Source organism: Lytechinus variegatus, chromosome 2 (assembly GCF_018143015.1).
Source record: "Lytechinus variegatus isolate NC3 chromosome 2, Lvar_3.0, whole genome shotgun sequence".
NCBI lineage: Eukaryota > Metazoa > Echinodermata > Echinoidea > Temnopleuroida > Toxopneustidae > Lytechinus > Lytechinus variegatus.
The window spans coordinates 71,078,788-71,105,615 of NC_054741.1; the positions used below are offsets into that span (position 1 = coordinate 71,078,788).

The following is a 26,828-nucleotide window of genomic DNA, read 5'->3' on the forward strand; positions in this document are numbered from 1 at the left end:
AGTACATTGATTTAAAAAAAACCCTGTAAATTGGACTAACCGAAGTAAATATTTCCTCATCACTTTCCTTTTGCCAGGGGCAGCCATTTCCACTATTAGCTGAATATCAAAAGGATCATGCATAGCACAGTATGTTATTATTACCAGTCTCCATCATGAGCGCCTGACAACAGGACAGAAGGCCCCTCATTTCGGTAAATGACTCGGCCAGATATAGGGATCGATCCCACGACCTATATGTAGGCGACCGGCGCTCTACAGATGACCCATGTCATGCATGTGCACCATGCCCGACATTGATAGGATAATCTACAAATTACTCTGAAATGTTTATTTTACAAATCAAATATTGATTGTAAAATCAAAATTTTATCCTTTTTGTAGATTATTGGTTACAAATGTAAGCCTAATTTATAGGCACAGAGGTGCATTTATCATCGTATATTTATTTTCGTTAATATTACGGTGTTTTGGCGTATAGTCTAATATAAGGTTATGTATACATGCGCTAATATAGCGACGTCATAATATTATACAAAAAGAACAAAACCATGTGTATATACACCAATATAATATGCACATTGTTTATCTCCCGACTGTCAATAGATCCATATAGACTTATGGATGGCCGCTAAAATAGTGAATTTTCTTGGCGCGGCAAATGCAACCACATGGACATTACATGCAACATGTTGCCATCGCTGAATTTTGCTCCTAAACTCAAAACTGAAATCACAATTTTATGCAAAATCATAATCGAAACAATAGTGTTATACGCTTGGATTTTTTTCTCAGTTTTCGTGAAGTAAATCATTTTATTTTGGAACATAAACCCCAAAATTAAAAGAATGCAAATATGTTTCTTAACAAATATGATGCTCGTATTCTCACGTTTATGAAAATCTTTACAGTTAGGAGAAAATTTATACTTATCAAAAAGTCAAATTTTATGTGGTCTCGCTCTTCAGTATTCATTGCAAGTGTGAAATGCATGAGTGAATTTGATGAATGGAATAACTTTTTCAAAATTGTTTTTTGATATGAGTGTACATGTAAATAATGTTAGTGGATCCCGAGCTTGCGAGTGCAGTTACCATTAGCACACACCAAAGTCACAACACCCCCAAATTGATAACGTCCGGGCTGCCGTAAGCATGATAAGGCTCAGATTTTTCTGACATCATACACTGTCGTAAGAGTTGAATAAGTTGAAAAATTAATGTAAATGTATACGTAACTAAATAAATTGAAGATTATTTACATTATCATTTTCGCACTGCACACAATATTATTTTTTCGAATACTATTCACCAAAAATAACATGACAAAACTATAACCAAATCACCATAATTTACCATAATTCCATATATTATGCATCATAAAAACACATCAATCGGGAACAACGCCCGTGCGTTTTCTTTTCTTTTAAAGAAACGAAAATCGGGCAAGAGAGAGCTTTTAGGAATAATTCCATTCATTCCTCCACTTACGAATTAAGAAGAGATAATTTAAATAAAACGACGGGTACATTGCCTGAATTAAATAAATCCAGAATCTGGATTACATGAATCCATATATAGTAAATACTTTGTGCGATTTGTGATCATGAACAACACAATCATTTAAAAAGATAGTGATGAATTTGTATCATTCATCTGTGCCAATAAAAAAAAGGACGATGTACATCAACCTTGACTATGAAATAAAACCAAAATTACATTTAGTGCACAACTTTAACACTTTTAAAGAAATTAACAAGGCAAAATATAACGATTTCATCATGTTTAAATGAGTAACATATCGACAATATATTGACAACGAACGTACATCTATAGGTTTCACACACTCATCCAGGATAAAGTAGCCACCAACATACATTTTGTGTCATTTTCTTATACTGTATATGCATTGGTTTTTCACAAAAAAATGCAATATTAAAAATACAACCATTATAGGAAACATTTTAAGCATTGCATTCGAAATATACATGAATATATCTATTCATGAATATACATGAATATAATATATGCTAATAATGTCAATAAATGTACATGCCAATCATGTAAGTATATCAAACAGTAATCGAATCTGATCAACCACCAATGGTATACGTAACGAAGATCTCGCCTACATTTTTATTGGAAATCATTCACACTGACAACCTTTTTACTCAGCCGATGGCAATTTATAGTCTTGAAGACCCAGACCGGATCCAATAGTGATATCGACGAATGAGAAATATAATGAGCTCCATTCATCTCATGACCACTGAGTATTATAAGAAAAACTCAAATTAATGGATTTTGACCAGTCTTTATTGAGCTTCTTAACGTGTTTTGGAGTTTATACGCATTCCTTGATAAAGGCATATGTCAATTTCACTTTGGGTCCGACTGGGGTCTTTAACACAGAATGATGCGTCAATAATCAGGCGATTTATATTACATGTATTTATATTTTTGCTCCTCTGCGATTTCTTGGAGATCTTAAAACGATTCTTATACGAAGATTCCGTGAATGCCGAAGGTGCTGACGGGTACCGGAATGACAGCCCTTGCGATTTCTTTGAAGGTACGTGCATCGAGTACCAGCAAGTAAGGGGGTTCTTTATCGTCTGCGAGGTTGGTGACACACGATAGAATTACACCTGTTAAGAAAGAAGGAAGATTATTGTGAACGAAATGCTTGCTTTTCAACGATCCGTCGAATAGGAAGTAATCGAGCGTGTTTTCAGACAACCTTTTCTCTACCATGCGTCAATCATATTTTACGCATGATGTCTCACATTTATGAAGAAACGATGGATATTTTCAGCCATGATCTATGTTTTCCCAATAGACAGGCATTAAAAGCCAGAAAAAAATAATTCAAAAACGCAATTTGCTCTTGCACATGAAAATTTGTTAACACCACTTTCTATCGTTCTAACTCTGCATGCGTGCATTATGACCTTTGATATACAATGCTATTTCGTCAAAATATCATCGCATTTGATTTTTAATATAGTATGAAGGAAAGGTTAATTTACGTGTTTGTATAATCTATAGTAGATATAAAGTTGTTCAATTACAACAGAGTCAGATCGAGGTCACCATCACTTTCGGGTTTCCGTCCAAAATTTTCCACAAGCAAGAAAATGCCATCGCTGAGCACTTTCCAACTATAGGTTCTGATTATCTTATTCTAAGTTTTCCAATACGATCAGCGGTAGTCTGATACTCCTTTAACAAGTAGCTCCGAAAAGGAAATGTAAGATTTCAGAATTCAAATAATGAAAATATTTTAGAGTACTTTCTAAATGGAGGGGAAAGGGAAAACCCTAAATAAATCCATTTTACTCTCAAAGGCCTAGACTGGAAATTGCATAACGTGTTTATAAATCCCGGGGTATAAGTCAAGCGGTTAGCTCATGATCATCTTTCCGCATAATGACCTTTCCCATTTTCCATTAGGATGAGCGCTAACACTTGCAGAATGCAGATGATGAGGTTGTGTAGCTCTACACAGCAAAAACTGTGGTGTTAACCGGTGTACATAGAGGACCACTGACACCAGCTATTTTACACCGATGTTAAATTGGTGGTGTTAGTTTTACACCTATAGGTGTTATTACAACACCTTTTGTTGTTACATTTACACTCTTTGGTGTTACGTTTAATCTCGGGGTGTAATTTTAACACCTCAGGGTGTGGTCCTCTATTAACACCAATTGGTGTCAGTCTTAACACCGCAGTTTTTACAGTGTACCGGCAATAGCATTCAAATTCAAGGAAGAAAGGCATAGTAACTAGAATAGTACGTCAGTGATAAAGTTTGGAAATGGTTTTACTATTTGTATTATTTTTTTTTTTGGGGGGGGCACATTGATTATTGTTTGGGCTACAGCCAAACAGCACTGATTATGAACACTTTTGTGACTTTTCAGCTTGGATGTAATGTAGAGAATTGTTTAAAACGAATTCATAAATAATCGCCAAATTACAAGTGCTCATGTCAGTGAATTTTTAAGCCAACCTTGATTGTTTATCTCAAAATGACAGTTTACTGCTCATGGACAGTTTACAACCATTAACAACAGGCTTAATGCACATAGGCTTATATAGTTGGAATCGATCTATAAAGAGTTTTCAACCAATCGAACCCTATATAGAATTGATTTAATCACTCTTGAAATTGATTTCAGCTATTAGTGAATCATCCTCAGTCAGATTACCTACCATCATCTTCTGATTCCTTGGTTGGAGCGCCAACGAAGATAGGTTCAGACGGGAAACAGCCGGGGCTAGACCACGTCTGAACTTGATGTGTCTTCACATTAACCTTGTGCAGCTGTATTTGGTAAAGAATATAAGCGAATTTTTGTCAATGATAGACCGATTTGAATTATTGTGATTTCCATTCTTATTGACATTGACCAAAATCGCCAATACTCTTTGATCTTATTCAGAATAAAAAGAAATATACGTTTGCATTTCAGTAAGAGTTTAATTTAAGTCTTTATGTAAATCATGCTTACCTTAGTAAATATTTTATATAGAATGTTATCCAGGGGCATTATTGTTATTATTATCATTATCAGCATCATCATCATTATACTTGCAGAAGAATGGTCAATATCGGACCTGCGGATGCTTTTATACATATTGATTTAAACATTGAAAGAAGTTGAAATTATATGATATTGATGAGATTTAAAAAACAAACAAAAATATTGGAATATCAATGATTATATACCGTTTGCATAGTTCCACCAACGCCATACAAGTATGTGTAATCACGCCCGTTGTAGTCGGCATAGTTCACTTGAGGTAACTCCAAATCTAAAGAAAACATTTTCATGAGCATATAAGGTTATAAAGTCAAAGTGAAGTTATCGCGTTTACAAGGAAAAGTTAACGGACGGACAGACAGACAGACGGACGGACAGACTGACGGAAACCGAGCGTGATACCATAATACGTCCCGTCTAGGACGGGCGTATGAAAACAAATAGGCCTACATCAATAAAGAAATTAATATATCATTGATTAAACAAAATCGATATACATCACATGAATGTCAATTGCACGCGATAAACATGAATAGGATAACCTGTACATGACCCTCTAATGCGATACTACACAGCAAAAACTGTGGTGCTAACCGGTGTACATAGAGGACCACACCAGTTATTTTACACCGGTGTTAAATTGGTGGTGTTAGTTTTATACCTATAGGTGTTATTACAACACCTTTGGTTGTTACATTTACACTCTTTGGTGTTATGTTCAATCTTAAGTGTGTAATTTAAACACCTCAGGATGTGGTCCTCTGTTAACACCAATTGGTGTCAGTTTTAACACCATAGTTTTTACAGTGTAAGGTCTCCGTACACCTTTATGACTGAAATGTAATGGAAAAAAAATCATAATTATTAACTGCAAGAATACTAATATATCGATTGTGGACGATTCCAAGAATTAATTTTGGAGTAAAGGCCAAATTAGTTTCAACTCGTAGGCAGTCATATACAATATTGCTATGACGTCATTATACACAGATATTCAATTCGCTTTTATCATGACAAGGATGATAGCATGGTGTCATAGATTTGAAAAAAATAACTCGTTCGATGAATTAAAACAGTTCAAAAATCACAAGACTTTCCGTGTTTAAAATTTTCGTATCAGATTAAACTACTGTGTGCGGCGGTCATTAGTTATGATGATGTATGTCTGTTTTGTTTGATCTTATAGTTTATAAATATTGATTATAATGTGGGCCTCTTGCTTGTCTTGTTAGCCGCCTATGAAGAGGAAGATTATGTATTATTTTCCTGCTATCGTTATTAAAAGACAGCTTCTAAGCTGTTCAAAAATACATCAAGGGCAAGTAAATACAAACTTAAACAATGCAAAGCACGTGATTATAATCTTATCTTTGACCATAGTAGATCTATGACTCGTGCTATGAACATGAGTAAATATTTAGTCATCCAAGATCCAATCCAATAAACAGAAAGTCTTCCTTTATTAATGTTTTATTTTCATACATTAACATGTAGCCGGGAGCAACATACAGGACGAATGAACTTATATACTGTTAGCTCCATGCTTAATTCATGATTTTATAGCATAATTAAGTTGGTTTGGATATACATCTTCTTCATAATTTTATTATCAGTATTTTTGTTGTTGGTGTAGTGTTTTTAACAGGATCTCATTTATATAAGAAAGAAAGAGCTGAAAAGAATAATCATCCTATGTGCTCACTAAAACACACAGGCACACATACACCCCCATCCTTTTCAACACACCCGTACATACACCACACAACCCAACACACACACACACACACACACACACACACATAAATGCAATATGACGATATTTTAAGATAAAACAGTTTTGAGAATCTGTTATTGCCCGGCTGCCCGCCCCGGCCGTATACAGGGGAGTGTTTCATCAACATTTTCATCCGACAAGTTGTCAGATCTGACATCTTTCTATGATGTTGATTGGCTGAGAGGTACTGTTACTATGGTAACTGTCGGATCAAATAGGACTTGTCTGATAAAACGTCCGACAAGTCCTTTCATGAACGCAATCAAATGTTTACTTCATTAATCCTTATTAATCCAATGATAAATACTTACTGATGTCGCAAAGTTGTTCTGGAACACAGTGGAATGAACCATCATTGTTAAGTTTTGCAGAGGCTTCTGAACCGGCCATGGTTACCAAATTTTCTCCAACCTAAGACGAATAGAAATCTTCGTTATTATAACAATAATTGTCACCGTTACGACGTAATTTGTCAATGATCATTTCATTACGCTAAGATCAACGTCATCACAATAATAAATATAATACTCATTTTCATGATAATCAATAAGTCTATATACCTCATCATGCATGCATAACATTAAAATCATTAACATCAACTTTGAGATTCCCATGGGTATCATTGCCAACCGTTGCATAAGTTTGCATTCATCGCTAAATCTTCATGGTGATCTGATGGGGGAGGGGATGCAGGAAATTCCGGGAGGAAATCACGTATCAGAGAATGTTATACCTTCGTTTGGTTGCCGAGTGGGAGCACGAATCTCCTGACCCAACAGTCTTCGACGTTCAGATCTCCTCTCCTTATACTCTCCATAGTGGCTCTCATCATGACGGCATCGTCGTCAAAACAACACATGTCGATAACGACGTGCTTGCCGTCACTGGTCTCGTAAGCGTTGCAGTGATGGAAACAGAAGAATGCATCGGCTAAGTAGCGTGTCTCTACGACGGTACCATCGTCACGACGGATCAGGTGAAAACGGACCTTGGCATCCGGGTAGTAGTTCATACAGTGAGACATAGGTTTGTTTAACAACCTACCAAAGAACACTAAAAAAAAAAATAATAATTGGAATTGTCTTGACTAACTTGAAGAGGGGAAGCTAGATAAGCAAGAGATCTGAGAGTGTCATGTCACTAAAATAGAAGGGGGGGGGGGAGAGAAAATTGGCATTGTCGGCAGTGTTGAAAACTCCCAAATTAAATTTAATTGTGCAAAACTTTCTTAAATCACGGTAGAATAAAAATTGTTGGAGAGTGACGTCAGGTGAATTGTCATATAAGTATCAGAACATTTAAAATGGATTCAATGACACGTGAAAGACAACTTCCTAAAAAAACATACCGAGATCAACCAAATCTCAAATCTTATATGAATTCAATTTGACAATATATGGCGAACTGTAAGTTTGAAAAAAAATATGATAACAAGCGTCGCGTAAATAATATTAAAAAGCTATATGAATGTTATTTCAAGCCCAAAATAGTACTTATTGATCTGTATTAGGCCATGGTCTATTTCTGCGCTAAAATTATGGGATGCCGAAAAGGCTAAAGTTTTGTTTACATTGCCTGTTACTTCGCTGTGTTCTTTGTGCTTTAATCATGTTGATATTGGAGAATAATCATTTTTATTATTTTATTTTTAGATGTAGAATATTGAATATTGTAAGAGTCGAATATGCTTCATTATACCGCTATAATAGAAACAAGTGGAATGCCTCTGGCCGTCTCACCTGCATCACGCGATTCAACATAGCAGCATTGCTGACTTTGAAAACTACTATAACTCGCGCAAGATGTTCAGTGATACTTGGTTACTCTTATTTCCACGTTTTATGAACTAGACCAATACACTTACAGAGATAGGATGGTAATTCAACAAATACCCCCAGTGTGGCCAAAATGCATTGACCTCACATGACCTTTGACCTTGATCATGTGACCTGAAACTTGCACAGGATATTCAGTGATACTTGATTACTCTTATGTCCAAGTTTCAAAAGTCAGATCAATAAACTTGCAAAGTTATGATGGTAAATCAACAGATACCCCCATTTAGGCCAAAGTTCATTGACCTTTGACCTTGGTCATGTGACCTAAAATGCGCACATGATGTTCAGTGATACTTGATTACTCTTATGTCCAAGTTTCATGAATCAGATCCAAAAACTTTTAAAGTTTTGATTGTAATTCAACAGATACCCCCAAGTCGGACAAAGTTCATTGACCCTAAATGACCTTTGAACTTGGTCATGTGACAAGAAACTCATGCAGGAAGTTTGGTGATACTTGATTGACCTTATGTCTAAGTTTAATGAACTAGGTCCAAATATTTTATAAGTTATGATGACATTTCAAGAACTTAACCTCAGGTTAAGATTTTGATTCCCCCCAACATGGTCTAGGTTCATTGACCCTAAATGACCTTTGACCTTGGTCATGTGACATGAAACTCTAACAGGATGTTTAGTAATACTTGATTAACCTTATGGCCAAGTTTCATGAACTAGGTCCATATACTTTCTAAGTTATGTCATTTCAAAAACTTAACCATAGGTTAAGATTTGATGTTGACGCCGCCGCCGCCGTCGGAAAAGCGGCGCCTATAGTCTCACTCTTCTATGCAGGTGAGACAATAAAACCAGGGTCCAGGATATGCACCAGCCATTTCATGCAATATACAGAATACCATGACTGTGTTCCCAAAAGGACTGCCCGTGAACTCTCAAAATGCATTTTCAAGGTCTAGATGTGTGTGTGTGTGGGGGGGGGTGGGTGTGGGTGTTTTTGGCCCTTCCATAAAAAGAGTACTACATAGATGTTTTATATCAAGAAAAGAGTAATAATGCGCCTAAGCAAATGCAGCGAAATACCTTTGAACATGTTGATGTGAAGAGGTTGTTCCACAAAGACGATGTAGTTTTCCGTGATACCAAAGCTGTGGTAGTAGGTTGGGGTGTATGAAGAAGCAGGTATGCTACTGAGAATAGACGCTGTGCTGATCGCATCTTCACCTTCTGATGGATGGAAATTGTATTGAATAATTACGATACATTATTAGATACCATCGATCATTGTTATTTCAGTTTTTATATGATCTATTATAATAACCACAATCATTATCATCGTCATCGCCGCTACCGGCGTATATATACATTTTTTTAAACAAGTGCACACTTAGTTACCGATAATGTATATGGCATTTCCATTTATTTGAAAGCAGGATAAAAGAGCATTGTAGATTAAATGCCTCGCTCACGGGCATAGGTGTCGCGGCCGGGGATCGAACCCCGGACTTTCCATGTATTGCCAGGCGCCTTAGACCACTCGGCCACGGCACCTCCACAAAATGTCATGAGGGTGACGGGCGATTTCAAAATCGCCCCTAAAATTCCCCCAAATGCATGATTTGGCTGCCACCACCACCACCACCACCATCATCATCACCATAAAATTGGTAAAGATTTTGATGTTGATTACCCCAACTTGGTCTAAGTTCATTTATCCTAGCTACCTAGCTTGGTTATGTGACCTTATGTGATCTCAGGCAGGATGTTCAGTAATACTTGATTATACGGTACACTTTAAATATAAGTTATGACGACATTTCAATAACTTAGCCATGCTAACCTTGGTTAAGATTTTCACGCCACCGCCGTCCGAAAAAAAGTGGCGCCCATAAGACAATAACAAGATATCTTGATTTACCATTTTGGTTATTAGAAGGTGGCACCTTTATTATGCAGTACTTGCATTGCCTAGACATGGCTGTACCGAGGTTGTACACGGTTCCATCATGTCCCACGTGAGGGTGTGCGGTAGCTGTGTGTACTCCGACTATCTTTTCTAGATTAACCTGTGAAAGATGGAAATATAACCCGCAGTATTGACTCGTACTCACAATTATATAAAGAACATAAAAGCCAATCAAAATCGAGTGTCCCATGGTTTCATTAACATAAAAACAGATAAACAAAATAAGTGTATGTCACTACCAGCCTTTAGCTTGAATTAATAATTTTATTAAAAGTAGAACATTGTGGAGCGTTGTGGCCCAGTGGATTAGTCTCCGGACTTTGAAACAGAGGGTCGTGGGTTCAAATCCCAGCCATGGCGTAGTTTCCTTCAGCAAGAAATTTAGCCACATTGTGCTGCACTCAACCCAGGTGAGGTGAATGGGTACCTGGCAGGAATTTATTCCTTGAAATGCCACAGCGCTGTAAAAGGCTGCGGGGCTAATAATATCCAAGTCCTTTGGAAGCGCATATAGAGACGTTATTTATAATGTGTTATGCGCTATACAAGAACTGTCTATTATTATTATTATTATCACACAAGTATATGTCAGAAGCTTCCTTCGAAAGCATAGTGGGAATTATTGATCCTAGGCTTTGCCCCTTGAGAAAAATAGTAATTGCCAGATCAACCTCGGACAAATAATTTCAAAGCCTATTTGTACAAAATATTGTTCAGTTGAGGATATCGTCAAACCTATGTTAAGATCTTATTCTATGACATCATGGACAATATTATGGTCACTCCATGAATTTTCCAGAAACAAAGATGCCGTGACAGTCCCACTCAATTCATAATACTATATATAAATATTTTCTTTTCGGTAAGGGTTATCTTTATACTATGTTTAAATTTATATAAGAGAAAAACTTACGTTTAAATGTTTACCCATTGTCTGGATTGTATAATCACTCTAAAAGATATTGGGTAAAAAGGCTCAATGAGGGTAATTATGTAGCCAACATTGGGCATTTCTTTTGGGCATTTTTATTCATCCAGTGTGATGAAAATGTTGCCCATTCTAAAGTAATTGCTGCTTTATTTTTTAACCTTACTGGACAATATGCTATACATGCTGTTTCTTTCGTGTTGGTATAGCACAATTGTCTTGATTGTTTAAAAAAGAAAGATATACTGGGGTGAAACCATTAATATTTTTTTCCTTTGGAATCCCCCAAAATGTTACTTTATTTGTTGTCCGACAAAGAGTATGCGTCGATCGTGGTGATGGACTGATAACAGTTGTCTTCTAAAATAATATTTGAAATTTGATTAACGTATAATCAGGGTTTAATAAGATAAATTAATGGTTACTCAACATACCTACATAGAAAGAACCATTCATATCACAATCTAACAATCGACTATTGATAACAATGATATAATGTACTCTGATAATCTGATAGCGATTAAACTGTTATATTTCCGTCCCTTTATCATGGGCTTTTACAAAATGATCGACTTTGTGACATGTACATGATGAGTGATATATCACTCATCATGTACATGTCACAAAACAGGGGGAGGTCCGGGCCTCATAAACATGACAGATCTTTCAACATCCATGTTTTATTGATTGATACAGTTTTAGAACATAGGAAAACGCAAGCCATGTCTGCACCTTATGTGTTTAATTCAAACATTATCGGCCTTTGCATTGAAACTACAGCATCTAATGATGTGTTTGCCTATAGTGAGATGTGCACTCTCATCATTTTTTTTTTTGGGGGGGTAGGGGTATCCTAAAACTTAGGATACCCCCCCACCAAAAAAAAGATGAGAGGCACATGGTCCAATATTGCTCTTATTGCTTAACTGTTCCCGTTTCTTTACTTACCGCCCAATGTTTTCAAACGACAGTAGTCGTACAGATATACGAGGACTTTAAATGCTCCCCTTGAACCATGTCAACTAATTTCTAACATAATTGTATTGTCAACATTCATCTTGACTGATCGACGCAGTCATGCTGGACTTTTTAATCATTGCGAAATAAAAATATCTGAACTATGTTATGCTGATGAAATGGTTTCATGACCTTTGTGCCGGCGACAATCGCTCCGATGGAAAATGTTCATTACGTCAAACATAAAACATAACCCAAAATCTAAACAAACCCTATTCATTGTCTTTTCATTATTCAGCTTCCCAGTCTTGTGACTGAAATGATAGGTCAATGAATTCTAACACAAAGTGCAATGAACTTACAGTATCAAGGACATCGAGTTTATCAACATTCATTTTCTTGATGAGCGGAGTCTCGGTCATAGTGTAGTATTCATCACCAACTTTCAGCCAGTTCACGTTACAGTTATCAGGAAGTTCAATCTTGAAGAAGGAAAATATCCGTTGGAAGAGGGTCTTGCAGGGATCTGGATGACGGGCTGGTGTCCCGAAACCGTTAAAGGTCAACCGCTGATGCTTTAATGCCTTCTCATAGATATCACTCTGCAAGCAAAAAAGGAATTCCCTTTATTTTCCGTTATTGGTTTGATTGTTTAGTTTTTTTATTATGATCTGAATCCCCGGGAACAAATCCCCTTGGGTGAGGTAGGGGCCGGGGATGCCATTATGAGGTGGAAATCATGCTCGCGGTCGAGCGATGCTTTGTTGGGGAGTCAAGATGAGTAGATTGGCGCTGATTAGAGGTTGGGAGACATGTGCCCTCTATGTTAGCTTTTGGGAAAGGGCACTTCCAAACAACAAGGTCCAATCTGGACTACCCCGTCACGTCAGTAGATTATAGCCATATAAAGATGATAACATAACATTCAGACAAACAAATGACCTCTTAAAAATGAGCGGATTAAACACAATGTACATAGACAACGTTATCAGATTGATCGCACGAACATACTGCATGCCATGGACTTTAAAGCCGGTGTTTAATTTGTCTGAAATATTTCGAGTGATCGCGTGACTATCTGTCAAAGATATATATAGATTCCGATCCACTAGCGTACCTAAGGGGGGGGGGCAGACTGCCCTTCCTGACGAGTCTCAACTAATGCAGGGGACGTAACCCTGCCCCCTGACGAGTCACAACTGATCCAGGGGACGTGTCCCCCCCCCCTTTTGAGAAGCAAAATTAATAATTTGTAATGTAAAAATGCAATTTGTTTTTTTTTTGCTTGTCAATTTTTTTCTGGTAAGAAATCCTTCATTTGTGGTCGAAGACCTTTTTTTTGCTTGTCAATTTTTTTTCGCGGACGAAATAATCTCCAAGAATTTTTTTTTCATTTTGTTTAAAGTGCTTCATCTACAGGCTGATAATTCGTTTGTTTTAATCGCGCCAACTAGGCTGGCGTACTTCAGAGGCGTCGATCCTGGGGGGGGGGGCGATCGCCCCACCAATGAAAATATTGGGGGGGGGGCAAACATATCATTTTGCCCCCAAATAATTCCGGATATGCCAAATAAAAAGGAAGAATGTAAAGTTCAGCAAGCGAGATTGAAATACACAACTCGTCCTTTATTCAAAATCGTGTTCAAAATGTCCGCTATTGAGATTGGAATATAAACATTTTCAGCTCGCGCTTTGCGCCCGCATCACTTCTGTAGCAAAAACCCTTAGTTTTCATGATTGAATAGGTGAATGTAAATGTCCAGTTTTCGGTTCTAAGCCTCAAAAGAACTCCTGCTTTGATTTGCAATCATCTTTTCTTGGATATATATCTTGTTCTTTATCAAAAACGTCCATTAAACTGTCATTTTTTCAGATCGAAATATCAAAATTTTCAGCTCGCGCTTCGCGCTCGCATCTATTCTTCTTTTAGATACCAATCTTAATCATTGGTACCAAAAATGCTTAGAATATCAAGCTTTCAGGACAGAATATAAAGAAATTTCAGCTCCCTCTCGGCACTCGTAATGTGTAGTGAGATATATATCCTCCTCATTAGTTACTACAAACAGTCCTAAACAGACACGCTTTTCCTGTCAGTATACCAAAAAATATCAGCTCTCACTTCGCGCTCGCATTAATTTGTTGGTGAGATACGTGTCTGTGTCTCATGAGTCATATATATATATATGTATATATATATATATATATATATGTATGTGTGTGTGTGTGGGTGTGTGTGTGAGTGTGTGTGTGGTTGTGTGTGTGAGATGCCGTGGCCGAGTGGTCTAAGGCGCCTGGCTATACGTGGAAAGTCCGGGGTTCGATCCCCGGCCGCGGCACCTATGCCCGTGAGCAAGGCATTTAATCTACAATGCTCTTTTATCCTGCTTTCAAATAAATGGAAATGCTATATGCATTACTGGTAACTAGGTGTGCAGTTGTTGTTTAAAAAAAAAGTGTGTGGGTGGGTGTTTTGTACGATCGAGCGCTTTTGGAACGTTAATGATTTTGCCCCCCCCCCTAATCTGAAAAATGGATCGATGCCCCTGGCGTACTTGCGTATATTGGTGAGGAGCTGTGGGTGGCCGCGGTTTAATTCTGCATGAATAACTCCCAAATTTGAAAAGTTTATAGTTTGTTTAATACCTATATTGGATTTTTGACGTTATCTTCATCGTTCTTGAGCATGTTGAGAATATGGTAAATTTATTCGTTATTCAATTAATACCTTCTTTTCTCTTTTATTTCAGAAAATACATTTTAAAAAATTATAACTAATCAGTGAGCGAATTGATATGTCAATGTCCATGCCTGATCTTGCTCTCAATGCAGATGCTATAGCTCAGCTAGAATTTTCCTCGCTTTTAACTGTATTCCGAATATGAGAAAAAATAGTTCCGATATCGTAAAGAGAAGACATAGCCTTTGCCATTTTTCAACTTAACAACTTTAGATATGGGTCCGTTTCTGAAAAACAACAACAATACTTATAAGAATCCCCAGGAAAAGCCCCCCCCCCCCTCCCCTAGACAGGAATAACCATCGTTTCTGGGGATTTATTCAACAATTTCTGACATTTTACTGTAATCCCCATGGTGAGTGGAGCCAACGTAGTTCAGCGAAACAACCAAAATACAGAGACTGAAGCTTTTGGTCTATCCTCCCCCCGGAAAAGCCCCGGAAATATCTATGTTACTCCCGGTCGAGACCACGAGTACGAGTAGCAAGGACCCCGGGATGAGTAGATTCTATACCTGCAGTAGTTCCACATCTTAGTACGATAGCAATGAGCACCGGGGTACGTCACTCTATACATATTTGGCACACTCGGCTGACCGTATACAGTACCGCATATACATAGTGCATGCATGCATTGCTAAAAAAGGGCGCAGAATAAAACGGGAAATGGGTCTATATTAAAAAAAAATCCTTAGAGATGGGTTCCTATTCACGGTCACATGACCCTTAGAAATGTTTGAGGCAGAGGCGTCGAACCTGGGGGGGGGGGGTGGCAGGGGGGCGATCGCCCCACCAATGAAAATATTGGGGGCAAACATATCGTTTTGCCCCCCCCCCCCAATAATTCCGAACGTGCAAAAAATAAGATTGTAATGTTACACAGAAATCAGCAAGCGAGATTGAAATACACAACTCGTTCTTTATCTAAAATCGTGCTCAAAATGTCCGCTTTTCAGATTGGAATATAAAAAAAATTTGAGCTCGCACTTCGCGCTCGCATCATTTCTGTAGCAAAAACCCATACTTTTCACGATTAAAGAGGTTAATAGAATGTCCCGTTTTCCGTTCTAAACCTCAAAAGAACTCCCACTTCGATTCGCAATAATCTTTTGTTGGATATATATCTTGTTTTTTATTAAAAACGTCCATTTTTTCAGACCGAAAATTTTCAGCTCGCGCTTCGCGCTCGCATCTTTTGCTTTTTTAGATATCCATCTAAATCGTTGGTACCAAAAATGCTTAGAAATATCAAGCTTTCAGGTCAGAATATAAAGAAATTTTAGCTCGCGCTCGCATTAATTTGTTGGTGAAATGTATCTTTATATCTTATGAGTCATATCTATAAATATATATACGTATATGTTTATATATATATATATATATATATATATATATATATATATATATATATATATATATATATATATAGGCATGTATATGTGTGTGTGTGAGTTTGTTTGTTTTGTGTGATCGAGCGCCTTTGGAAAGTTGATTAATGATTTTGCCCCCCCCCATCTGAAAAATGGATCGACGCCCCTGGTTTGAGGGTTTCAAGCCCCAAGCCTCACACCCCTGTGACCCTGTACATTCATAATCCAAGTACCCCCCCCCCTCGAGGGGAATGAAAAACCCAATTGGGGTGTTGATATGAGAATATGACCAACGGTTCAGCAAATTCTTGTCGACAACAATACAAAACCTATTTGTCATTGCACGCGAATGCGGTCTTGAAACCACACGTTTGTCATAATTTGGAACAGTATGTACAAACATGCTATAAAGACCCATATTCCGAACTCGAGATTAATTCAAACTGCTTTAAATGGTGGTTTGGTTATGGATCCCCATTTTTTACACAAATCTCTTTTAGTACAAGTGTTTTTCACCACGGCTTCTTTCAAATTCGTCTAATGCCAACTCGTCCAATTTCCAACTCTTTTGCTATATTTTGGTCCACGGAGGATCCAGGGGGGGGGGGGGCACAGCCCCAACCCCAACATTTTAAAGCTTTTTGCGTTTTTTTTTTTTGCTTTCATAATTTTTCCGCGGACGAAATGACCTCCGATATTGGGTGAAAACTTTTTTTTTTGCTTGTCAAATTTTTGTCGGGAAAATGTGCGCCCCCCCCCCTTGGAAAATCATTGATCAGCCCCTGATTTGGATTACCATCACTATCCACATGGTCTAATTGTCAATTCGTTCACTCAAAATTTCGTCTAATAACCAGTTTGTCAAATAGACATTCAGTCCATACCATTTGTTCTAATTGGACTAAGTGTAAATTGTGCAAAATTAATGAAATGGATATTAGACCAACTGGTTATGAGACGAAATTGTGATATGAGTGATAATTGGACCAAATAGTGGTTAGACGAAATGTTGATGGGCGGAATGACATTATAATGAAAGTAGACCATATGGTGAGTAGACGAGTTGGCAGAAGACAAATTGGCAATTGACCTTCACCACCCCATCTTGAATAATTTAAAATTGTCTGTGAGTGGTAACTATCATACCTGTTTGGGGGCTAATACCTCCATTCCATTATTTTTGTGGGTTTAATCAAATTTCAACCATCTTGAACCAGAGAGTGCAACCCATTTAACTCTCAATAAATATTCAAGATATCAGATCGCGTTCACCTGAACCTTAATTTAGATTTTCCATTTCGAATGTTTCTTTGTATGGATACATACCCTAAGAAAGCGCCCCTGGTATTTGACCTTTCCCCCTTCCTCAATGATAAATCGATGAAGAAAAGAGAGTCCATCGAAGAAATGATCCACCCGATCCTCTCCAATCTCAAATTTACCCGGTCCATTGCGCAAGAGATTTCCCTTCAACCACGTCGGGACTTTGCCTGTGAAATCAATACAAAAATGACGATATAATAACACCGACAAAAACCCATTACAAGTTGTCATCGTTAAAGAGTAAAAAGTATCTTTTGTATCAGGTGTATATTCTTTGTATTTGGCTTATTTGAATATTTACGTCATTTGTATTTTCTGATGTTATATTTTATTCATTGTAATTATTGCATTATAAAGTTTGTTGAAAAAAATGAATAAATGAATGAATGAATGAATGAAAGTGAGCCGAATCATGTTTACAAGCGCCGACTCACACATGGCATTTAACAACAAATGCACAATGATGCGTTATCAGTTAATATTGTACTTGAATATGAATTTAAGAATGATTTTTAAGTCATGCTCAACTATTTTTTACACCTCTATCAGGTATCATTTTGACGGACGACGAGTAACTTTAATTCCCTGGTCTAAGTAGACGCATTGGAGTAAGATATTCCTTGTATTTTTTTCCCACAGGTTTTGGGAACTGTCATTCGCACCATAAATGGCAATTCACTCTTGGAGGGGGGGGGGGCATTGATCAAATACTTAAAATGGGTCACCACTAGTTACTCACATCAAACAATATTTGTTTTCATCTCATATGTTGCCATTTTATTTGTTATCTGCACAAAATTTTAGCTGAATAAGACCCATTTGCAATGTAAGTACCAAGGAGAACTTTATGTAAAAATACATCTATTTGAAAAAAAGTTCAACAATTCAAAACAATTTGTAAAAAAACGTTAGGTTTTTTTTTTTTGAAATCAATACATGTACATCGTCTCTCCTAAAAATGAACATTTGCCAAGTGAAAAACAAATTTACAAAGAGAAAACTCTGGTAGCCCCTATAGAAACCCCATTAAACAAAAAACTAACACTGATGGATTATCATAAACAATGAAACTTGTAAATTTCGAAATGAAACCCAAGACGATGTCGATGATAAATATATTCTACTGCTTTTGCCCTCTCATTGTGATGTGATGCAGCTGTATCGGGATATCGTGACAGTTTCATGTCTGGGTGACGAAAAAAGGAAGGTCTCTCTACTTCAGAATAAAATATGGGTTAATCATTGAACTAGTAGAGGAGTTGATTATTGAGATGAGATAAATTGACCATTAAGGAATGGGGATATAGGCAGCATTGGAAGAGATAGGAGGGTATAGAGAGTGGATCGAATGAGGAGATTGACAGCGGGATAGGTGAAGAAGGAAGAAGGGATGGTGAAAGATGATAAAAAGGAAAAGAGGGAGGACTGAAGAGAGTGTGTGGGGTGCGTGCATGTGTGTGTGAGAGAGGGGGGATCGCAACGAGAATAGTGAATGAGAGGGGGAGAAAGAGGGAAAGAAAGAAAGAAAGAAAGAAAGAAAGAAAGAAAGGTGTGGCGTAATACCCAATGATTTAGATTAAACACAGTGTATATACTGCCAGCTGCAGTGGCTATGAAGCCATATGTTTCAAAACTCTATTTCATTTGTTTGCCTCATTATGACAGTCGCTACAATAATGTATTTTGCGGGTTTCCCTTCAACCACGAAGCTACTAACAGACAAAGTAAATGCGACAGTACAAGCTCCATAAAATCAAGATGCCCATTATGATCGCTTTCTGAAATAATCTACGTCGGGAACATTCCATTCCATTCCTTGTTTTTATTTGGCAATAAGTCATGATTGACTATTTTTGCCACTCACTGTATAAGAGTAGGGGAACATTTTTATTCATTATTATTATTTCTATTCTTTTCTTTTCTTATTATTTCTTGTATATTCATTCCCTTTTTCTATGAAAAAACAAACAAAACATTAAAATAGAGATAAAAAAAGATATATAACCTACAAATAAGTATTTATAATCATTCCAGTCGCCGTTTTCTCGAATTTAAATATGAACCACAACACGGGTACGTCATAAACCTGGCATTATTCGTCTCCCGTTTTATTTCATACAACTTGAAAACTAATCATTCTAAGATGCAAAATATGGCGCGCAGATTGTATTTGTTCGTTCGTGTATTAGGGAGTGGAGAACGACAGGATTATCTCCCATACAGCAAAAACTGTGGTGTTAACCATGTTAACTGGTGTACATAGAGGACCACACCAGTTATTTTACACCGGTGTTAAATTGGTGGTGTTAGTTTTACACGTATAGGTTTCATTGCAAAACCTATGGTTGCTACATTTACTCTTTGGTGTTATGTACAAACACTAGGGTGTTATTTTAACACCTCAGGGCGTGGTCCTCTATTAACACCAATTGGGGTCAGTTTTAACACCACAGTTTTTAGAGTGCAATCAGTTTCTTCTTCGACAAATATGAGAACAATAGAAATTCTCAATATCTCATCTTAGAGTGTTAGCATATGTATATTATTAATAATGCTAATCCATCACTTTATTCTGTCAATTCCAAACCATACAGAATTAAACATAAATCATTGATACGAACAAACTTAGAGTAAGCTATTGTTTCTGTATTTTATTTGTCACATTATTCATTGTATTTTTGGCCCGTTTCGTGTTTTTCAATCATCTTATTGTCGTGATGGTATTCTTTCGTAAATCAAAAGAGGTTTTTCCATATCAATAGGCCTATATATAGTAATTAGTAAGGTTGAATGATGTTGACATGATCTCTTTACACCTCTCAAAAATGTCTTAGGAGAAAAAACAAACAAACAGGAAACTAATTTCCTTTTGTTTTTGTTCCCTTTCTCCTGCTGCGTTTTATTTTTCTTGGTCATGGGGATGACACACTGTGGAGGGGTGGATTGACACAGTCTTGACACGGACATGTATCAAGTCACTCATTAATCATTTGACTCGTGCTAACTTATGAGAAGTAAGTAATATGATAATGCATTATATAATTAACTGTGTTTTGAAAAGAATCCCCAAGTCAATACTTTGGTCCCATTGGTCCGGAGAAGATTCTTGGACAGAATCCACTAATGCTGTTGATAAAAAGTTCACACGAAGCATGTTTTACATAAAGATTACATGCTCAGATACTTTATCTATGCATTAATCAAGTACCAGCATGACCAATGAATTGAAACGAGGTTGGAGAAGACGAATATTAAATTATACTATTCAATACTCAGAAAAATTACATACTTGTGTGCGTTATTGACTCACGATCTCATGACGACATATTAAATGTCTCGAAATAAAAATGATAGAGTAGCCAAACTCAAAATAGCCTTCTGTTCATTTTTTATAAAATTTTTTACATAGGTTCAAGCAGGGAATCGTGTTCCAAGTCAAAGCTCTAATTTGCATTTTGCTCATCATGTGCAGAAAAAAGTATATATCACACTTTCCCTTTTGTTTTTGTTCCCACTCTCCTGCTGCGTTTTTTTTCTTGGTTATTGAGGAGGGTCGCGAAGCGTATTTCCTGTGTTCCCATATCAACATCCACTTACAAAATGGTCAATCGTTTTTTTTTTCAGAATTCTTTTTAAAAGAGGTTTATGATTGCTGTAATTATTTGCCGTTCTTTGTGTTTTGCTCTTTGACACTACAAAATATATGTTTATTTATTTATATGTACATATATTTTTGGTTATGATAATGTTATCATGGAATACGCAGCAATGTCAAAAATGAAATGTTGCAAAAAAAATTGTTCTTTCCAAAAACAATTCCCATTACTGGTTCGAGGATGGACCGAGTTTGAATGAGTCTGACGCATTGATGCTTGAAACTGCACACATTATGTATTCTCATTGCATAATGGATTTAATGTGTTTGGAAATATACCTTGTCATTTCAAAAAGTTTGAGGATGTTGAATTATAAAAAACAAGATGAGACGTTATTTTCATTGTTACTGTACTTTCATCAAAGCACCATTCACTTCTGACACTTTAGCCAAACATTCACTGTCAACCACCTGCACGGTCAATTTTTTTTATAGAAATGAACTCTGGTTAGAAAACAATGCATATGCAACATTCCACTTCTGACTTTTCCCTATACAGGGTAACTGCACATTCCATGATTACATAATCAAAGCAAATGGCCAATCATTTTAAAGAGTAATAAATAATCTTTCAATGATACTAGTTTCATTTTTTATACATCAGTAACAAAAAAATATATAATCCCTCAAAATTTAGTTGGATAATCTATTTTGGAGGGATATATATACATAAAATGTGTAAAGCTTTACATGTACAACAGCTTTTGGCAACTCTTTTTTATTTAAATATTGTAAAGAAATGGATGAAGAGAACAATGGTAGGCGTAGCTTAAATTAGGTTCCCCAGAGCTATCTACCCTTTAGAAAAAGAAGAGAAAAAGAAAAGGTAGATAGCTCTGGGGAACCTTGATTTAAGCTACGCCTACCATTGTTCTCTTCATCAATTTCTTTACAATATATATATATATATACTGTAAAAACTGTGGTGTTAAAACTGACACCAATTGGTGTTAATAGAGGACCACACCCTGAGGTATTAAAATAACACCCTAGAGGTTGAACATAACACCAAAGAGTGTAAATGTAACAACCATAGGTGTTGTAAGAACACCTATAGGTGTAAAACTAACACCACCAATTTAACACCGGTGTAAAATAACTGGTGTGGTCCTCTATGTACACCGGTTAACACCACAGTTTTTGCTGTGTGGGAGATAATCCTGTCGTTCTCCACTCCCTAATATGATACCAGTTTCATTTTTTATACACTGGTGTAAAAAAACGGGTGTGGTCCTCTATGTACACCAGTTAACACCACATTTTTGCTGTGTATATTTATGTATGTATATAGGAATGTATAATGTATGGGGAGGACACTCTGTGTATGTATCCTTTTCAATATGTGAAACGTTTCCGTGTGCCTACAAAGCTTATTTTTTTAAATGAAGCCATACGGATAAACATAATTTGCCTCCTCGAGAGCTGCGAAAATATATACCCGTCAAAACAGGAAGCCCATTGTTTTATAATGCTATCTCTGCAGTAATCATTGTCGGGGCACTCATGATCTGATCCTAGTTGCTTTTTGCTCGTATTCAAAATTATGAGCCCTAAAGCTATTTTCTGTCACAACTCATGATTATTATGATGTCGGATTGATGTGTTTTGTGATACAGGGAGATTATTCCGTAAGTGTGTGTTTGGAAGAGAAATACATTAGGGATATCCATTATCTAATCATGCATAGATTTCGCTCTTTCCTTTGAAACCTATAACGACTCTGATTACATCTAGAGAGCAAAATGCTTGAAGCAAAATATAATTCACGTATATGATATTGTAATAAATTATATAAAAGCCTACCAAATTATCAATGGATGATTATTATCAACATTCTCCACAGCTCACAGTTTCGATTCCGACAAATACAAACGACATCCGTCACTGACCACATCTATATATCTTTTTATTATTATATATCATTTTTGTTACATTAAGCCTGGGGGGTTAGCCGGGATGTAAATATCGGTGGTAAATAATATTTTATAAGAAAAATGGAAATTAGTGTGAAATGCAGAAAAAAGCTACCAACCATATACTTCTTGAATATATTCAGGTATTGGCCTTTTTTTCAAGCATATTATAGCATTTCCCACATCCCAGTATTTACAAATTTTACCCGGTATTTATACCAACTGGACCGAAATGCCTCAATTTTCCGGGGATTGCCAACTTTGTAAAAAAGCATGGCTTTACTGTAATTTATATATTGAAAGCTTCCCACTAAATAAATCTATCAATAGTATTCTTCCAAAAGCAATATGGATATTGACGCCTTTGACAGTGTTTGCCGCATTTTTTTTATTTCACACCCAAACAAAAATCAAACATCGCTCTCAACAACTTCACTTTTTCTATGAAAAGAGGCAAAAATTAAGGTTGCCCAATTTCTTTCTACCTTTTCCTATTGGTCATTGAGATTATGGCACTTTCTGTGCGTCAAAACAATATAATAAGGGGTATTCCTTATTTGGATGATGAAGCCAAAATATCCTTATATATGCTAGGGACTCTGTTTTACAGATGGGTCAGTATACAGATGGGTCAGTATACAGATGGGTCTGTTTTGGTTGTTGATTACCATGAACTTTCTTTTAAGAAGAGAAATTAGTTGAAGAGATGTATTTGGCATGTATAAGAACATGCTAGTACGTCAGTGCTCCTGTACATACAATAATGCTCAAATGAACCTCAGACAGTCAATCATAAATGAATTTGATATTGTTAAAATCGTGTCGAGAGCGGAATAATAAAACGGGGTCGCATTTAGATCCCTTCGTTGTCATGGTTGTCCTTCATTCTCTTCAACTAATTTCTCTTCTTAAAGAAAATAGTAATCAACAACGAAACAGACCGCTCCTAATCACAAGACATCATCTGAACAAGCCCCAATTAGAAACAGTGACGACTGTGTTGCCCGCTGTTTTGTCATGGCAACTGCTTCCTCCTCGATCTGATGCGCTCTAGAAATTCAATCTTATCATCTCATGCTTAATGCAAAGTAGTGACCTCGCAAGGCCAGCTTTGCCGCAAATTAGCATCTTATAAACGTTTTTTTTTTCCTTACATTTGTCACATGGCTGACTCTGTAAGACCCGGGGGCCACTTCCATTGACGAGTAGATACCAGGCGCGACCTGTTTTGGGTTATTTTCCATATTCTGAAAATGCACCCATTAACAATTATGTATTGGCGTTTGAAACCATACCCTTAACAAAATATTGGAAACAAAACGGTACCTTTGACAAGTATTCCCTTTGTTGACCCCCTAAACAAGTATACGGCGATATTTTACTTGCTATATCTCACTGACGTGATCAAGGACGTCGGCTTTACATTCACTTACATTTGGTTTAGTACCGCTCTACCTCCCGCATGCACCTCGCTCAAATCTGAATCTAAACATTTTATTGGGGCAAAAAGTACATCCTTTATAAAGCATTTTAGTATTTTTATACCCTTGCTTTTTTCAGTATTTTAGTGCCTTGACACCCTTATTATGTTACCTATGTAACGTACCCAGTCATGAAAAGGAGATAATTTTCACGCGTTTCTTTGGTCGCGCCTGCACCATTCGTCAATTGAAGTGGCCCCTGTGCTCTGAGATCTCTTTTGAATTCCGTATTGAAGCGAGGACAAAAATGATAAAACCATATGGCGTTTCCTACATACAAATATGCACAGACAAAACATGGTATGCATTATGCAGAACATCTTTACCTATCAATATAATTAACTATAGTTCAACCGTATACCAGTTGAAGTTGGGAACAATAACATTTGATATCTAAATTGTGTACGGGGTTACTGAAAATACTGACATGGATGACTTTGTACAGAGCAAAAACTCGAGAATTTTACGTATAAGTGTGGCTATTGGAATGAATACGGCAATCATTGTTCAATTTGAATTACAACATTTGTGTGTATTCAATTTCATTCCAGCTATAAAATTCAGTAGTCCGAGAGGGGATTCTATTCCAAGTATTGGGACATTGATTGGATACTGGAAACAATTAAAATACAGCCATCTTTAAGCATTTCGGATCAAAATATCTTTTATTCACTAGCTACCAAACATATGATTTTCTTTTTACTTGCGAACCTACATATTTCCAATGAACATGCATTGTGCTCAACATCGGGGGAAACTATTTTAAAGTTTTTTTTTTTACAGTCTTGGGATTAGAAATACTTAATATTCTAGCAAAACCCTCCAAAGTATCTAAACAATAGACTGTGACAAAATAAAATGTTCTAGTCTAGAATTGGGGTAAAATTTACAAAGGAGGAAAATGGTAATCGAAGAAAGCTATATATGTATAGAAAACGAAATGATCAGGAATTTGGGGTGAAAGAAACGAAAGCCAGTAATACCCGCGCTATTATCTCGCACAGAAGAAGTTATTTTCCGAGAAAGCTCCATTATAAACTGGGTTCCAAAAGAAATTCATCAAACAGCACAATGATATGCCGCCCTTTCACTGCCTTGGTAAAAAATCGTAATTTGAATGATGATTCCAGTGAAAAATACGGCTTAATACGAATGAAACCAAACTAGAACATAATTAGAATCAAGAACGCTATAGTCACAGTCACGATAACAATAGCAATTATCATTAAATCGGGCCTATTCACACGCGAGTCTTGAATCATTATTGTAATATGATTGCGAATGTAATCGTGACTGTGATTAGCGTTAGGGATTCTAATCATGTTCTAGTTTAGCTTCACATTATAGCCGTTACTGGAATGATCACCATTCAAATTAAGATTTTTTTTACCGTGTGAAAGAGCAGCAATCTGATTTAAGATTCACGTGTAAAAAGACCCTTAGTTACATTACCATTATGTTTGTCATAAAAACAATTCCTTATAATTGATTAACCATTACCATAACAAGATCCTTTAGTAAACAGGCTTAAAAATGAAAGCGTTGCATGAATATTCTTTCTTCATTTTTGAATGACTGTTATTATTTCTATACAAAGAAACTATAGCAAAATTAATAAAATATAAAAGAGGGTTCCCTCCCGGATGAAGGTGAATCTTGGTATAAACCACTCCCCCAAACCATGGACGGTAGGGTCCATGATGATATCAACCGAATTTCCAAGGGGTGCTGTTCAGAAATCCAGCAACCCGATATCCAGACGGAATGTAATCAATAAGTATTGTCTGCAGAAATAAAATCAGTAGTGCACACACGTACTGTGATGAATTGGCCTAAATTAAGCAAAGCAATGCTTGTAAAAACCTGCTTGATCTTAAAAATTGAATAATATATTAGAAAGGCAGACCTAAACCTATAAAAACGTTCGTGGTGAATGAATATTTACCTATGATCTTCGTTTCTATCGGAGTTGATGTCTCCTGTTGAATAGATTGGTATATCTTCTTCAGAAGAGATTTGTCTTCGGTAGTTGTCTTTCCATTAACGACTTTGTCCATTTGGCCTGAAGTAACTGTCTTTCCATTCACCACTTTTGCCATTGTGCCTGAAAGATATATTGACGAATCTTAGCTCTCTAAAGGCTGATTTTCGTCGCGGCGTCTGAACTAGAAGTACCCCTGATGTGCGATTCGTCCCAATTTTGATCTCACATCGAATAACATTGTGCGATGAATGTCTGCATCCGTGCGTGAGGCTAAAAAAAACCATTAAATCTCGAACGCTCGTCAAATTGCCGCGCGCTCTGAGTAATTCGCGGCGATGTGTTGATTCTTTCTTTTTAGCTAGATATTTATTTAGAGCAAATAAATTTAGCCAG

General features: G+C 36.7%; 1 protein-coding gene across 2 annotated transcripts; it reads right to left on the bottom strand.

Moving 5' to 3' along the window:
• On the bottom strand, positions 1-26,713 carry LOC121408890 (beta,beta-carotene 15,15'-dioxygenase-like). 2 transcript variants are annotated; one of them, XM_041600583.1, is made up of 10 exons: positions 26,397-26,713; positions 17,406-17,569; positions 12,333-12,572; positions 10,038-10,185; positions 9,203-9,343; positions 7,057-7,376; positions 6,635-6,734; positions 4,735-4,820; positions 4,218-4,329; positions 1-2,647 (listed from the first exon to the last, which is right to left on the bottom strand). In XM_041600583.1, exons 1-10 carry the CDS (start codon positions 26,548-26,550, stop codon positions 2,499-2,501), a joined length of 1,614 nt encoding a protein of 537 aa, XP_041456517.1. In that variant the 5' UTR covers positions 26,551-26,713; the 3' UTR covers positions 1-2,498. The 2 variants fall into 2 exon arrangements, with proteins under 2 accessions (XP_041456517.1, XP_041456516.1); XM_041600582.1 differs by having other exon boundaries at positions 9,203-9,346; positions 26,397-26,710.
• Positions 26,714-26,828: the final 115 nt, after the last annotated feature.

Bases quoted from the DNA above. Each gene is read 5' to 3' on its own strand.
- LOC121408890 (XM_041600582.1), bottom strand. From the start codon at position 26,550: ATGGCAAAAGTGGTGAATGGAAAGACAGTTACTTCAGGCCAAATGGAC. The intron at 6,735-7,056 runs GTATAACATTCT...TATTCGTCTTAG, and splicing joins CACTCGGCAACCAAACGAAG to GTTGGAGAAAATTTGGTAAC. The intron at 4,821-6,634 runs GTAAGTATTTAT...TGTTTTCTTTAG, and splicing joins AGAACAACTTTGCGACATCA to ATTTGGAGTTACCTCAAGTG.